At 37.9% G+C, this 14,348-nt stretch overlaps 1 protein-coding gene across 4 annotated transcripts in view; it reads right to left on the bottom strand.

Moving 5' to 3' along the window:
• Window positions 1-14,348, bottom strand: part of ATRN (attractin) — a 229,602-nt gene that overhangs the window by 115,213 nt on the left and 100,041 nt on the right. For all 4 annotated transcript variants that reach the window (XM_074229992.1, XM_074229994.1, XM_074229991.1 and 1 more), the window contains exons 16-18: window positions 10,265-10,484; window positions 4,417-4,602; window positions 2,233-2,466 (exon numbers count right to left, since the gene is read on the bottom strand). In XM_074229992.1, the coding sequence (XP_074086093.1) occupies window positions 2,233-2,466; window positions 4,417-4,602; window positions 10,265-10,484 (640 nt within the window). The remainder of the gene's footprint in view (window positions 1-2,232; window positions 2,467-4,416; window positions 4,603-10,264; window positions 10,485-14,348) is intronic.

Genomic DNA, 14,348 nt, shown 5'->3' with positions numbered 1-14,348 from the left:
ATAAAACAGTTCAAAAAGTTATTGAGGAGAAGAATGCTTTAAAAAGCAGAATTAGCCAGATGGAAAAGGAGATAAGAAAGCTCTCTGAGGAAAAGAAATCCTTCAGACAAAGAGTAGAACTCAGGGAGATTGCTGAATTTACAAGAAATCAGGACTCAATACTTCAAAACCAAAATAATGAAAAATTAGAAGAAAATGTGAAACATCTCATTGAAAAAACAACTGATATGGAAAACAGATTTAGGAAAGATAATTTAAAAATTATTTGAATACCTGAAAGTCATGATCAGGAAAAGAGCCTTGACATCATTTTCAAAGAATTACTACAGGAAAATTGCCCTGATATCCTATAAGCAGAGGGCAAAATAGAAATGGAGAGAATCCACTGATCTCCTTGAGAAAGAGATCCCAAAAAACCAACCCCTAGGAATATTATAGCCAAGTTCCAGAACTCCCAAGTCAAAGAGAAAATATTACAAGCAGCCAGAAGGACACAATTCAAATACCGTGGAGCTGCAATCAGGTTCTCACAGGACTTAGCAGCAACTACATTAAAAGCTTGTAGGGCTTGGAATATAATATACTGGAAGGCAAAAGAGCTTGGAATGCAATTGAGAAATCAACTACCCAGAAAAAATGAATGTCCTCTTCCAGGGGAAAAGATGGACTTTCAATGAACCAGGGGAATTTCAAATGTTCCTGTTGGAATGGCCAGAGTTGAACAGAAGGTTTGATCTTCAAATACAGGACTCAGGTGAAGCATAGAGATTGGAGGAGAAGGCAAAAATATGAGGGACTTAATGATGATGAACTGCATGTATTCCTGTATAGAAAAATGACACTGATAATACTCATATGAACCTTATCAATTAACAGAGCAGGTAGAAGGAGCTTTTATAGATGAAGCACAGGAGGAAAGCTGAATTTGAAGATAAAATATGGTATAAAAATGGAGTCAATAGAAAAAAGGGAAATGTAATGGGAGAAAGAAAAAGGAGAGGGGGAACAGGCCAAGATATTTCATATAATAAGATTTTTCTTTATTACAATGAACTATTGCAATGATATGGAAGGGGGGAGGCAAGGGGGAATGAGGGAACCTTTGCTCTCATCAGAGATGGCTAGGAAAGGAAACAGCAAATATACTCAATGGGGTATAGACAGCTGGAGTAAGAAGGAGGGGGGAGCAGGGGGAAGGGGTGGGGATGTGAATAAAGGAGGAGAGGATGGACCATGGGTGAAGAGTGGTCATATATAACACATTTTCTTTTTTACTTCTTGCAAGGGGCTGGGATTGGATGGCCTATCCTGGACCATAGGGCCAGGTGGATGTTGGGTCTAAGGGGACGTATGGGGGCTTGGGGCCTCTTGGCCCAGGGCCAGGGATCTGTCTGCTGCACCACTCAGCTACCCTACAGCAGATTCAGAGTGAAAGGAGAGAGAAAATATAGTACAAGGCAGTGGAGAAATGACAAAGGAGAGAGTTGTGATCAGCAATGGCAACGGTGGAAAAATATGGAAGTAACTTTTGTGATGGACTTACCATAAAGAATGTGATCCACCCGCAACAGAGTTGGTGGTGTTGGAACACAGACTGAAGCACATTTATTATTATTATTATTATTGTTTGGGGGGGGTGCAGGGTAAATGGTGCTGGGTGGCCTGCCTGGGGCTGCATAGCAGGGTGATCATTGGGTGTCTGAGGCCAGATTTGGACCCAGGTGCTTCTGGCTCAAGGACTAGTGTTCTGTCTGCCACCCAGCTGCTCCTACTATTATTACTATTTTATTTTATTTTGGGTCTTTTTATTTCTTTTTTGGTTTTTGCAGGGCAGTGGGATTGGGGTGGCTTGGAAGTCACACAGCTGGGTGATTGTTGGGTGTATGGGGCTGGATTTGGGTGTGAATGCTCCTGGCTCCAGGGCTGGTGCTCCATCCACTGTGCCACCTGGCCATATCTACAATTACTACTATTATTTGTTTTTAGGATTTTGCAAGGCAAATGGGGTTAAGTGGCTTGCCCAAGGCCACACAGCTAGGTAATTATTAAGTGTCTGAGACCGGATTTGAACCCAGGTACTCTTGACTCCAGGACTGGTGCTTTATCCACTGTGCCACCTAGCCGCCCCTACTGCACCACCTAGCCACCTTTAACACAGTGAACTTTTAAAAGAAAAAGGACAAGGAATGATTTCTTTCAACCAAATGACCAAAAAGAGAATGTATCTGTTACCTGGACATTGGATAAAAGACCAGTTGTATCTGTTGTCTTCTAGACACATGCTAGAATTAAGAAGTGGCTGTGGATAATGATTTCCTGTGGGTGCCAGCACTGGCATCTTCACTGGCCCTTTGAAAGAGCCCTCAATGCACTTCCCTTTGCCAGTGTTGCTCGGATCAGTACACCAGCCGCAGCCAGGTTGCTCCAAACAATGACCACAAGTACAGTAGCCAGAACAATTTTCCGCTATTAAAAACAAAACATCAGGTTACAAAAATCCCACATGCTAATAATTAGTAAAAGGTAGCTTTTTATTCTTTTTTAAAAAAAGAAATTAAGGGTTAAAAAGGACACACAAATCATTTGGCAGAAAGTTGTAAACTGTTTCTTAATGATTAAAGAGAAATATTTTACAATTGACAATGTCAGAATGTCTAACTTTAAAGGAAAGTTACAGAAGAAGTATAAAGGAAGCTAAGAAGATCTCAAGGAAATCTCATGATCTCAAGGAAATCAATGGTAAAACCAGGAATAGAAGTCAAGTTTTCTAATCTCAGTAAGGTCTTCTTTCATTGCTTCCTGTATATTGTACCCACAAAAACAATTAAATAATTCAATTAGAAAATTATATATATATATTTTTAGCTGGAAGGGACACTAGAGATCATCTTTGTTAAATGCAATCATTTTATAAATATGGAAATTGAGGCCAGATGATAAACTAATTTTGGCATAACTAGCTTTATGACAAAGGAAAGTCAAGATTCTTCTGATTTTCAGCCCTATGATTTTTCCATTCTTTATATCTAATTTCCTTCTATTATAATTTTAGACTAAGAACAATTAATCCTACAGGAATCAAAGCAAAACAAGAAGATCTTAGAAAAAATGATCCAGTCTCTTATGGCCTTCTCTTTTCTAGAAACGAATATCAAATTCCTTTGGTTTTCCTCACAAACATCATTTACTAGATTTAGAGTTCTCTTTTCACCCTTCTCCATGCTCTTAATGTATCTTACAATTATAATATTCAGAACCATATTGGGGAGTCTAGCAAGAGGTCTGAGAATAGAGGATTTTCTAATTGTTCCTACACATCATGATAGTCTATCTTCCCCACTCATCTGGTTTCTCTAGAATACAAGTATCACCAGAACTCCCCAAATATAAATTTATCTAGGGTACTTAAATCATATTTCAACTTGTTTCCCTATGCCAACCAATCTATTACCTATTCCCATAGTTCATCACTAAATCTCTTGATATCCAATTATAATGATGGATGTAAGCTACTTTCAATTGTAATTTACTTATTAACATGTATTACCATTTTAAATTAATTTAACCTGCATGTAAATTATACATTTGATTAGTAGATGGTCTTTAAAGCCTTTCCAATACTGTAGAATCTGCTGTATCTTATGCTCCAATGATATAGCCTAACAGAGTAATCATGGTGAAGGGGAGGATTTTGCAGAGGTACAATACATGAAAAATCTTTACCAAATCTCTATCATTTTTAGTCATTTTTAAGAATTTAATCAATGATATTTAATGACATTTTTAAAAGTTCATAGATTTTTCTGAAATGGTCTGTTTTACTTTCAAACAATCTATACTAACCAGTGGGTCCCCACCATACTTTAAGACCAATATAAAGCTCACAGCAACATATCTCAGTTGGGGGGCAGAGAAATTTCTTATCAAAGATCACTGAAAACTCATTCATGAATCCCTGAAAAAAATCATAGATCTGTCAATAGGACCTTACTGTACTCTGCAAAGATGTCACATTCCAATGTTTGATCTCACTGATTACTGGACCAATTACACGTTCTCTTCCTAAACCCTAAAATGTAGTAGTCCCAGACTATTCAATTAGTAGTTTTATTCTGATATCTTTCAGATACGTATCTATCTGTGACAGAATTCCAATATAATCATAAGCTTCTACAAGACAGTGGTAGGACAACATAATTAGACCAGGAAGGACTTCATAAGCTAAAACTTTTAGCCCATTGCTGTATTTTGCCCATAGTTGATTTATGGCTTCATGTATATATATATAATAGAGGCACAAACATAGACACATGCCTACATATACCCCTCTACCACCACACATGCACACATGTACACACTACACATGCACAAGCTCTCAGTCAAGAATTCATTTTATAAATTGAATAGATTCCTTACGGGGACAGCTACTCATGGTGTACCACTCCATACATTGGCCAAAAGGAAAGGAAGCCACATATGCGTTGGAATCCACACACTGCTTCATGTTACTGCACCACATACACTCTGAGCTGCCACTGGTACACTCTCCACACATGGTTCTCAAGGCACAGGGGGTGCGACATTGCTTGGCACTGTGGTTGGCTGGATGAGGAAAAAACAACAGAAAAGTATATCAAACTTTACATTTGAAGCTTCTGATACCTATCTGATAGCCAAGCTCTGGCCATGTATTTCACCATCCCAATTTGCTAAGGGCAAAGGAAGGTAATTTCAAAATGGGGCTAAGGGATGGGAGGTGGTTAAGAGGAGAAAAGGGGGAAAGAAGGAAGAAAGAAGAAAAAAGGGAAGAGGAGGAGTCAGAAGAGGAGGAGGAGACAGCAGAGGAGGAGGAGGAGAAAGATTGTTTTGATAAAACACATGGTAACCAAACAAAATAAATGATGGAATCTGAGTTTAATTAGAACAGAGATCCCAAGTAAGCTTCACCCTGGCTAGTAAGATCCCAGAAGGGAGGCATTATGCTTCTTCTACAGATTTGGAATGGTACTAGCAAATGTTAACAGAGCAAACTAGAATCAACCAACACATAAAACTTAATTATAGGACACATGGCAAAATTAACAAATGAGATGCTATATTTTTGTTAAAAAAAAACAACAAAGAAGAAGGAGGTTCTAAAGTTAGGTCACTTTCAAATAGAAAATTTCAGGATTTTTTTCTTAATCCACTCACTAGGGGCAGCTAGGTGGCATAGTGGATAAAGCACTGGCCCTGGAGTGAGGAGTACTTGGGTTCAAATCCGGTCTCAGACACATAATTACCTAGCTGTGTGGCCTTGGGCAAGTCACTTAAACCCATTTGCCTTGCAAAAAAAAAAAAACCCTAAAAAAACCCCAACCTTAATCTACCCACTAATGGAAGAAGCAAAATGATACTATACACAACCAACAATGACTTAAACAGAATACACCTTTGGACTTTGTATACTTAGAATTTCTGTTGAATTGATTACTTTCTAGCTGGTTATTCAAGGTGAGAAATAGAACATATGAAACTAGCAGCAATGAGTGAAAACCATTTCTACATCATACATTGTCTAGTCAATTGAACTTTTAATGAAAAGCCAGGAAGGCATTTAGCAAAAATGCAACCAATTTGACTGAACAAAACTGCAATGTTGTCTTAGTGATATCCGCTGTTAGACTGATCTCAGTCATCACATTTATATTTGGTGTCACTGCCTCTGACTAAAAATTTTTTATATTAAACATAAAAACACTTCATTCATCTGATTAGAAGGTATTCTGAATCAATGTACTTTTCTAACTTTTGAGCTGTTTTCAGTCACTGGAGTTTCCTAGGCAAAGATGCTGGAGTGGTTTGACCTTGCTTTCTCCAGCTCTTTTTACAGTTGAGGAAACCAAGGCAAGAAGGGTTAAGTGACTCACAGAGTTAAAAGACACATCTAATGTCTGAGGCCAAATATGAACTTGAATCTTCCCAGACCTGGTGCTCTATCCACTGTACCACTTAGCTGCCCTCTTTTTCAACCTACCTTGAATTTAATCCTATAAATACATACTTTTATATTTCAGTGAAGATATTCTAAGAATTATATTCCTTTCTACCTTAGTTATCAAAGTATCCTGATTATAATTTAGCCTTTTCTTGATTGAGAATTATCATTATATCATCATTAAGAATATCACTTCCAATGCCAGGTGCAGAGTATGCACTTAATTAATGACTCAATAAATGGTACCGACAGATACATTGTTTTTTACTCAACCTCCCTTCTCCCACTCCCCAAAAGACTCCAGTGGCTCCCTATCACCACCCAGGATTAAGTGCAAAACTGCCCTGAGTCCTTGTAGGTCCTTCTGCACAGAATGGTAGGGGAGCAGAAATAGTTGCCAAAATTGTGAGGAATCATAGTTTTTAGATGTATAAACACTAACTTAAATGAGAACTTTGTTCAATGAAAAATCATCTACATCAATATTGATAAACTAATGAGATGTATGAAGAGAAGAGGTAGATGAATAACATAATGAGAGGGTTAAAAGATGATCCATACACACACACACACACACACACACGTATATATTCCACTGGTGTCTTGCAAAGTCAAAATGGCAAGAGAATGGTCTCCAGTACATTGGGTGGATCTGCAATGGAGAATTTCTTGTAAAATATGGACAGGAGTCATACAAGATAATAATACCAAGAGGAGACATTTATATAGTGCTTGAAAGTTTCCAAAATAGGTGTAGCCAAGATGGTGGAGTGAGGGCAGGAATTCTCAGAAACTCATCCCCCCCAAAACTCCAAAAATCAAATTATGACTCTAGCCAAAATTTAGAGGGGCAGAATCCACAGAATGGCTGAATGAGACAATTTCCCAGTCCAATATAACTTAGAAGATTCACAGGAAAAGTCTGTTTCACCAGGACCAGAGGGGTTGGAAAGAGCCATAGCACAGCTGGGCCACAGCACAGCCTGGCTGGGGCAAACCAGTTCAGCCTTCCAGGAACAGCCTGCAGCATGCCTTAGTAACTGGGCATGCCTGTGTCCATGACGGGGGAGGGGGGGGGGTTTCCAGATCTTCCAACACAGGGATCAAAGGAGACAGCTTGAAGAGGCAGTTAAGAACTCTGTACAACAGAGAGAGTGTGGAGCCCAGGCCAGAGCCAGCGCCAGCCTTGAAGCAGCCCTGCGACTTTAAAACTTTTTGAAATGACCAGAGAGAACACAAAGTCTGATCTCCAAGTACAGGACTTAGGTGAAGCATAGAGAGGGTGGAAAGAGCAATATGATGGTATAATAAAGTATGAAGATGGAGTCAATGGGTGATAAAAGAAAGTACTGGGGAGGAAGGGAAAGGAGAGGTAGAATGGGCTAAGATATTCCACATAAAAGAGTCAAGAAAAAACTTGCAATGGAGTGGAAGGGGGAAAGGACTGAGTCTTCACTCTCATCAGAAATGGTTCAGAGAGGAAATAACATACATACTTAGGGCATAGAAATCTATCTTACCCTAGAGGAAAATGAGAGGAAAAGGATGGGATAGGGGGAATGGGGGAGAGGAGGGAGGTGTAGGTGATAAGAAGAGAGGGAAGATCGTGGAAGAGGGTAATCAGATACAACACACTTCTGAGCAGGGTCAGGGTGAAAGGAGAGAGAGAGAACAGAATAAATGGGAGTGGGGAGGAACAGGATGGAGGGAAATACAGCTAGTAATAAGGGCTGTGGGAAAAGATATTGAAGCAACTTCTCTGGTGGACTTATGATAAAGAAGGCAATTCATCCCAGAGACAGAGCGATTGGAATCTGAGCACAAACTGAAGTACACTTTTTTTTTCACCTCTCACTTCATTTCTCTTGATGTTTCTCTATCTTTGGGGGGGGGGGTGTGAAAGGGTATTTACATTTACTTTCACAACAAGATTATTGTAATAATAAAATAAATAAATACATAATAAACAATAAAAAAGTTTCTAAAATAATTTAAAAACATCACATCTGAGCCTCAGATGACATGGTTTAATGAAAAATGAGAAAAAAGGTTCAAAGAAGTTACCTGACTTTCCCAGTTATGGAGCTAAAGAAGAAAAATTCAAATCCTTGAACTTTTATACTCTAAATCCAAAACTATCCATGTTTCATGCTACCTCTATGAAAGGCATGGATGGACTCCAATCTATATCACTGGAAGAAGTATCCATGAGATCAAAGAGCCATCAAGGTATCTTCTAATCTATCAAGGAAACTCTTCCCACACCTCTCATCCACTCTACATAGCACTATATATTCCCATCATCTTTTTCTTTCAGTGATTTCAATAATTTATTAATTGAATGTTATCTGCTAAAGCACTCCATGTTATTCTAGTCTTATCATCTACCATTTCTCTAAAGGCATCCTAAGTAGCACCTGGACCAACTGCCCTTCTGTGAATGGCTTAAGACATTTCTACCTACTCTTGCATTTAGATACTTCTCTGCCTAGAGTAATATTTTTCTCCTGTCAAAATGCTAACCCTCTTTTAAAGGACACTTTAACTGCCCTCAATATTTCATGAAGTATTTAAAGTTTTCCATGAAATTTCTGGTTCTATTCTGTATGTATGACCTTATTTACTTACAAATTTTTTAGAATATGATCTTTTTAAGGAAAAAATGCTTTTACTCTCTTTGTATGCCCAGCCTCAAGCACAGTCCATGACCAGCAGTAAGCATTTAATAAATGCTTTTTGCCTGACTGGACTTTCCCTAGCACTTTTCTCCTCTCTTATGTCATCTATCATTCTGCCTGAACACACACAAAATTACAAACTCTCTGAAGGCTTTGTGTTTTATTCAAAGCATAGGGCTTCTACATAAAGCACTGGATTAATATTTGTTATACTCTAAATAATATTCTAGTCTATAAGAGAGCGATTCTGATGGGGTTGTGGGGAAGAGGTGAAACCAAGGAGGTGACCACATTATCATTATTTTGAAGTAGAATAGTTATTCTTCTATTAGTCTATGGTTCTAAACAAATTTCTTCTGGAAGATTCAGGAATATTTTAGAATCAGGGAAAAAGCCTAAATCCATTTATAATCTGATTACACTCTGTAAAAAAAGAAATAAATCTATCAATCTTCTGAGAGAACAGTGACAGAATCTAAAAGAGTCTAATCATGCATCTGCTTGTGTGTACACTCAACCTGACCTTGCTCTGCTTGACTCTTCAGGAACTTAATTCTCCTTCACTTACTGAAAATGGTACCTGCTCAAACAACCTCCATGTCATCCTGGTCTCCTTAACTCTCCCTCACGTCATATATTCTACTTCTATCACAGCCCTCCCATTCATTCTTTTTTCTTAGTCCTACCAAAACCATCCTAGTTCAAGGCATTCATCTCTTGTTTGAACCACTATGATAATCTCCTAGATAGTCTTCCTGCTTTAAGTCTTATTCCACTCTAAGTCATGCTCCCCATTTGTCTAAGCAATTTTTCTAAAGTACACCTGTACTTTGTCACCACACTTCTCAACTAATCCAGATGGTACCCTGTTATCTCTAAGAACACATATAATGCCATCTGCTTGTCTAGGCCAGTCAAATATGTAGCCCCTACTCATTTCTGTGCCCTTACACTCATGGTCTTCTTTGTTGGAAATGCTCTGCCTTCCCCTGCTACTCACATTTATTTTGGTATTGCTACATAGTATGAAGCCAAATGATTGATTGATTGATTGGTTTAACAAGAAGTGAAATGACATTTATGCCATGCCATTCAGCTGCCATTAGGCATCTAATAAGGGGGTGCATATCTGTACTCTTTCTTTTGGAAAAAGCCCATATTTATTCCAGACTTTAGGATAATAGATTTAGAGTTGGATAGGCTATCAAGAGTCATCCAGGTCAATCTCCTCATCTTTATAGATGGAGTATGGATGAGAGAATTAACCATGGTCATGTGGGTAGTGAGGGGCAAAGAAAAGATTTAAACATAGCCTCCATCTCCAAATCTAATATTCTTTTTTTTTGCTGCAATAGGTTAGTAGATACCTAGTCAATGTTTTCTAATGAATAACATGCATATATAGATGGAGCCTGTACACACACACACACACACACACACACACACACACACACACACTTGAACAAAAACCATTTGAAGGAAAAACATGGAGTCTTATTTTTCTCTGTAGCCAAAGGACCTAGCACAAGGCTCTCCAAAGAGTGGGTACTTAAATAAATATAGAAAAAAGGGAAGGAAAAATGGAAGCCTTAATGAACTGTATACTTACCAGGCCTTTCACAAATACTTCCATTAAGTGGATTAATGCAGGTTGCAGCCTTCAAGCCCTTGGTATTAGGCTCTGACAAGATTCCACAGAATCCAGCATCACTTGGTTCTGACGGCAGCCACTGAAGTAAGCTATTTGTAAATGGGGACATGTCTTCCCAGCACCAATAGGACACATTGATCTTCCGGAGCCCTACCCATGGGGTCAAGGTTGTTTTGGACTATAGACAAAAGAGACACAATTATTATTCTGTCTGATCTCTGCAGAAGGGAGGTTGCTAATCAGATCCCAAACTGTATGATCCACAACAGACACTCTTTTTTTTAGGTTTTTGCAAGGCTAATGGGGTTAAGTAGCTTGCCCAAGGCCACACAGCTAGGTAATTAAGTGTCTGAGGCCGGATTTGAACTCAGGTACTCCTGACTCCAGGGCCGGTGCTCTATCCACTGCACCACTTAGGCTCCCCACACACCAGACACTCTTAATAGTCAAGCACATATTACCCATGACAGAAGCAGACAGATTTAGACAGAAATGGGAAAAAGTTAATAGGACATTTTTTAAAATTTAAGGCAATAGGGTTAAGTGACTTGCCAAAGGTCACGCAGTTAGGCAATTATTAAGTGTCTGAGGCTGGATTTGAACTCAGGTCCTCCTGTCTCCAGGGCCAGTGCTCTATCCACTGTGCCACCTAGCTGCCCCTCAATAGGATATTTATGCTATATTTTAAAAGACAAAATCAAGGATCAGAGTGAAAAATGTAATTTGACAAATTCTTTTCAGGAAGGTGAATAATAAGAAAAAGCTAAAACTGAGACTTTATATTCTCAAATTCCTGCTTTCTCTCTGGGGTTGGGGATGGATGAGAGGAGTGGTCATTAAGCATGGCTGAAAGGAAACTAGTTTACCCAACAAGCAATTCTTGTATAATACCACCTCTCTCCTCTGAATTAACCCTCAAGGAGTGAAAATTAAAGTTGACAATAAGTACGTTTACTAGCTAAAAATAATTTCAAGATCACATGAAGTGGATTTAGTTTTAAGTGCTAAGGAAATAAAAAGTAAAACAATATTATTTCTGCAGTTAATGAGGAAAGATAGTATAGGAAGTGAATACTGTGGTGAAATATGAAGAAAAAAATTGGAGGGAAGTGGTAGCAAAAAGGGACTTCTTACCAGGTGAAGGCAACAACAGAAGACATGGAAGACAGAATCAAAAAGTATATGCAGAGAATGGATATAATGCAAATGGCATTTTAAGAATACTAATCAGTTAATGGCAAGGAGAATTCATCCATTAGACAGGAAGGGAGATTTGATGTAATGGAAAGATCTTAGTTTCTCAGTTACTACCATTTAGTAGATCAGTTTCTATCCATGGGCCTAAGTTTTTTACATCTGTAAAATGAAAAGACTAAGATAGATCTGAAATTCTAAATTTTTTTTTTTGGTCATGGATCTGACAGTCTGATTAAGCACAAGTACTCTTCAGAATATTTTAAATGTATAAGATAAAATACAAAGGATTACAAAAGAAACTAATAATAACAAAATACAAATAACATATTTAAGAACTTTTTCACTAAATGATCTTTGCTTCCATTTTTAAAATCCTATATTATCATGACTTTACTGTGTTCTTACAACTTTGTGACACTATGAGAGGATGGAATAAGTTCAGGGCAAGAATGTAAGAAGACCAATATCTTTAAATACACTTAAGAGATATTAAAGTAATCTGGAAATATAATAAGAAGGGTTTGAATTTAAAAAGGTAGAAAATGAAATTGAAAATAAAAAGGGACTAAGAGACTGTAGGGAGAAAGAATTAGCAGGCTAACTGTATCTTGAAAGAAATGATTATTTTTCGATTATATTAATAACCAATTATCAAATTAGTAAGATGGTGGGTTTTTTTTTACTTCCTCATTCAGGAACCAACTTCCAAAGACCAGTTAGTCTCTGAAGCACACTGCTGATAGATGAATTGCCCAAATTCACATGCTCCTCAATCTTGCACAGAAATCTACTTCCTAGGAGTTTTACCTCTATTTTGAGTATAAGTAAATTCTTGCCCTTAGGAAATAAGCCCATGTTATTGCTTTCTTCCATTGGAGTGTAGGGTAACCCAGCTCATAAAACAGCAAACTAATGAGAGTGATCTGAGTAGAGACTGGATTCCTTTGTTAAGACTGCTAAAGGTAGTTGAATCTCATGATCAAATCATATTCTCAGCAGGAGGAGCTAAAAGGCTTTCAGTCCACCTCCTTATTTAAAGTCTATGATCTCATTAATTTTTCACCAATCAGGGTTGGTTTTCATCTGCCAGAGGCACTTCCTTTTCCAAAGGTATTTAAGCATTTGGGGATCTCCAGGGTTTTGTCTTTGGTTACCAAGGGAAACCATTGACCATTAATTTATTACCAGTTAGCCTAATAAAGTGATTAGTAATTACTTAGTAATTGTGCCTCTGGGGTTGTCATTTAGCTCAATCTCAATCAGTTAAAACAACTCCAAAGTTTAAAATTAGCATCAGGAAAATAGTAATGCAGTTGATAGTGAAATAATATAAAAATGAAAAGTGCTGTTAATACTGAATTTAAAAAAAAGGATGCAATTCCTCAGAGACAATCAGCTGTTGTCTAGACCTGCAAATAGCCATGTGGATAGAATATGACATAAGATGAAGAGAACTATAGAGTTTTAGTCCAACCCCTTCTCTCTACACATCTCTGGGTGTTACCCATCTTTCCTGTCATTGATAAAATAAATGCAGAGCTAATGACATAGAATTGCTTTTTTTTTCCTTCAAAAGGTACTTGGCCATAAACCATAGCATACTTTCCTGCCTGATTAGGAAGCAAGACTGGTGCTTCTAGCCTCTTCAGTAGACAAAGGAACCAAAGTAGAGAGAAGGAACCAAAGAGGGGTGTAAAAGTGGATAACATTCATTTGATGAAAGACACTTTTAGAGTTGAAGAAAGGAAAAGGACTTAAAGACTAAAATCCTAGTAAACTAAGGTTTAGTCAAACCTACTGTTAAGCTTTAGTAAAGTTAAAAACAGGAAACATTTTCAAAAAGTTCATTTTAATACTTTTATGTTTTTTTACTTTCTTGATGAACTCAGAGAAAATGGGTTTTAATGCACACTATTTCTTAAAATGCTCTTCTTGGCAGGTACGTTACTTATTGCTCCAAAAATGTCTTTGTCACTAGAATCAGGGCCAATATAGGAAAAACTGGGATCTGACAAAGATTTTGCCTCAAGATCATCTGTCCCCTTCTCCTCATGCTTGTGCCTTCCATTCCTCCCTTTCACCTCAAACTTCCTCACAAAGAGTTCATTCCACACTAAAAACCTCCCTGGGGGATGTGACCTTTTACATGCATAGAAAGACTACTCCTATCAAAGGATAATCTGTTACTAAAGAAATGCAGTTTCAGTTGTACTTATGAACAGAAAGTGGGAGGTGACTATTGCAGTCCTCTGCTCTACCAGACCCAAGACTGGCATACTAGTAAGAGGTCAGCATCACAGTTGCCTTCTTCTCAATCTCCCTGCCAACTGCCAGACAAAGACAAAATGTAGGCTGTTCAGTTTAATATTGTTAAAAGGACCTTTAATCTTAGAAAACTGGTTAATTGAACTAATACTGTATTAAAGTTTTAAGGGAATGGGATGAAACTCCAACATGGAATTTTAGAGTGCCACCTTGGACACAGGGTGAGCAAGAGAGAAGAGAATGGGAGTCTTTCTGGGATAACATGCAGCATATGGCTTCTCTGTACTATATAAGGCAGACTACCCAGAAGGAGCTTTGGACCCTGCTAAATCTTGTCTCAATGACAGTATTACCACCAAGAGAGTCATCTGAAAAGGCTTTTAATCTGAGGAGCTTCCAATTAGCTCAACACAAGACGTCAGGAATTAACCAGTCATCCATCCAAGATCATCTTCCACCACCACCAAAAAAAGAGAGACATATTCATATATCCTGATACTTTTATAATGGGCCATTTATTTACCATCCCAGTTTTACACATTATTTACAAGATAAATGCAATCACAGTTTCTAAGGCATT

Source organism: Macrotis lagotis, chromosome 3 (genome assembly GCF_037893015.1).
Source record: "Macrotis lagotis isolate mMagLag1 chromosome 3, bilby.v1.9.chrom.fasta, whole genome shotgun sequence".
NCBI lineage: Eukaryota > Metazoa > Chordata > Mammalia > Peramelemorphia > Peramelidae > Macrotis > Macrotis lagotis.
Note: the sequence above shows the minus strand (reverse complement) of the source record. Positions and strands in the feature narration are given on the sequence as shown.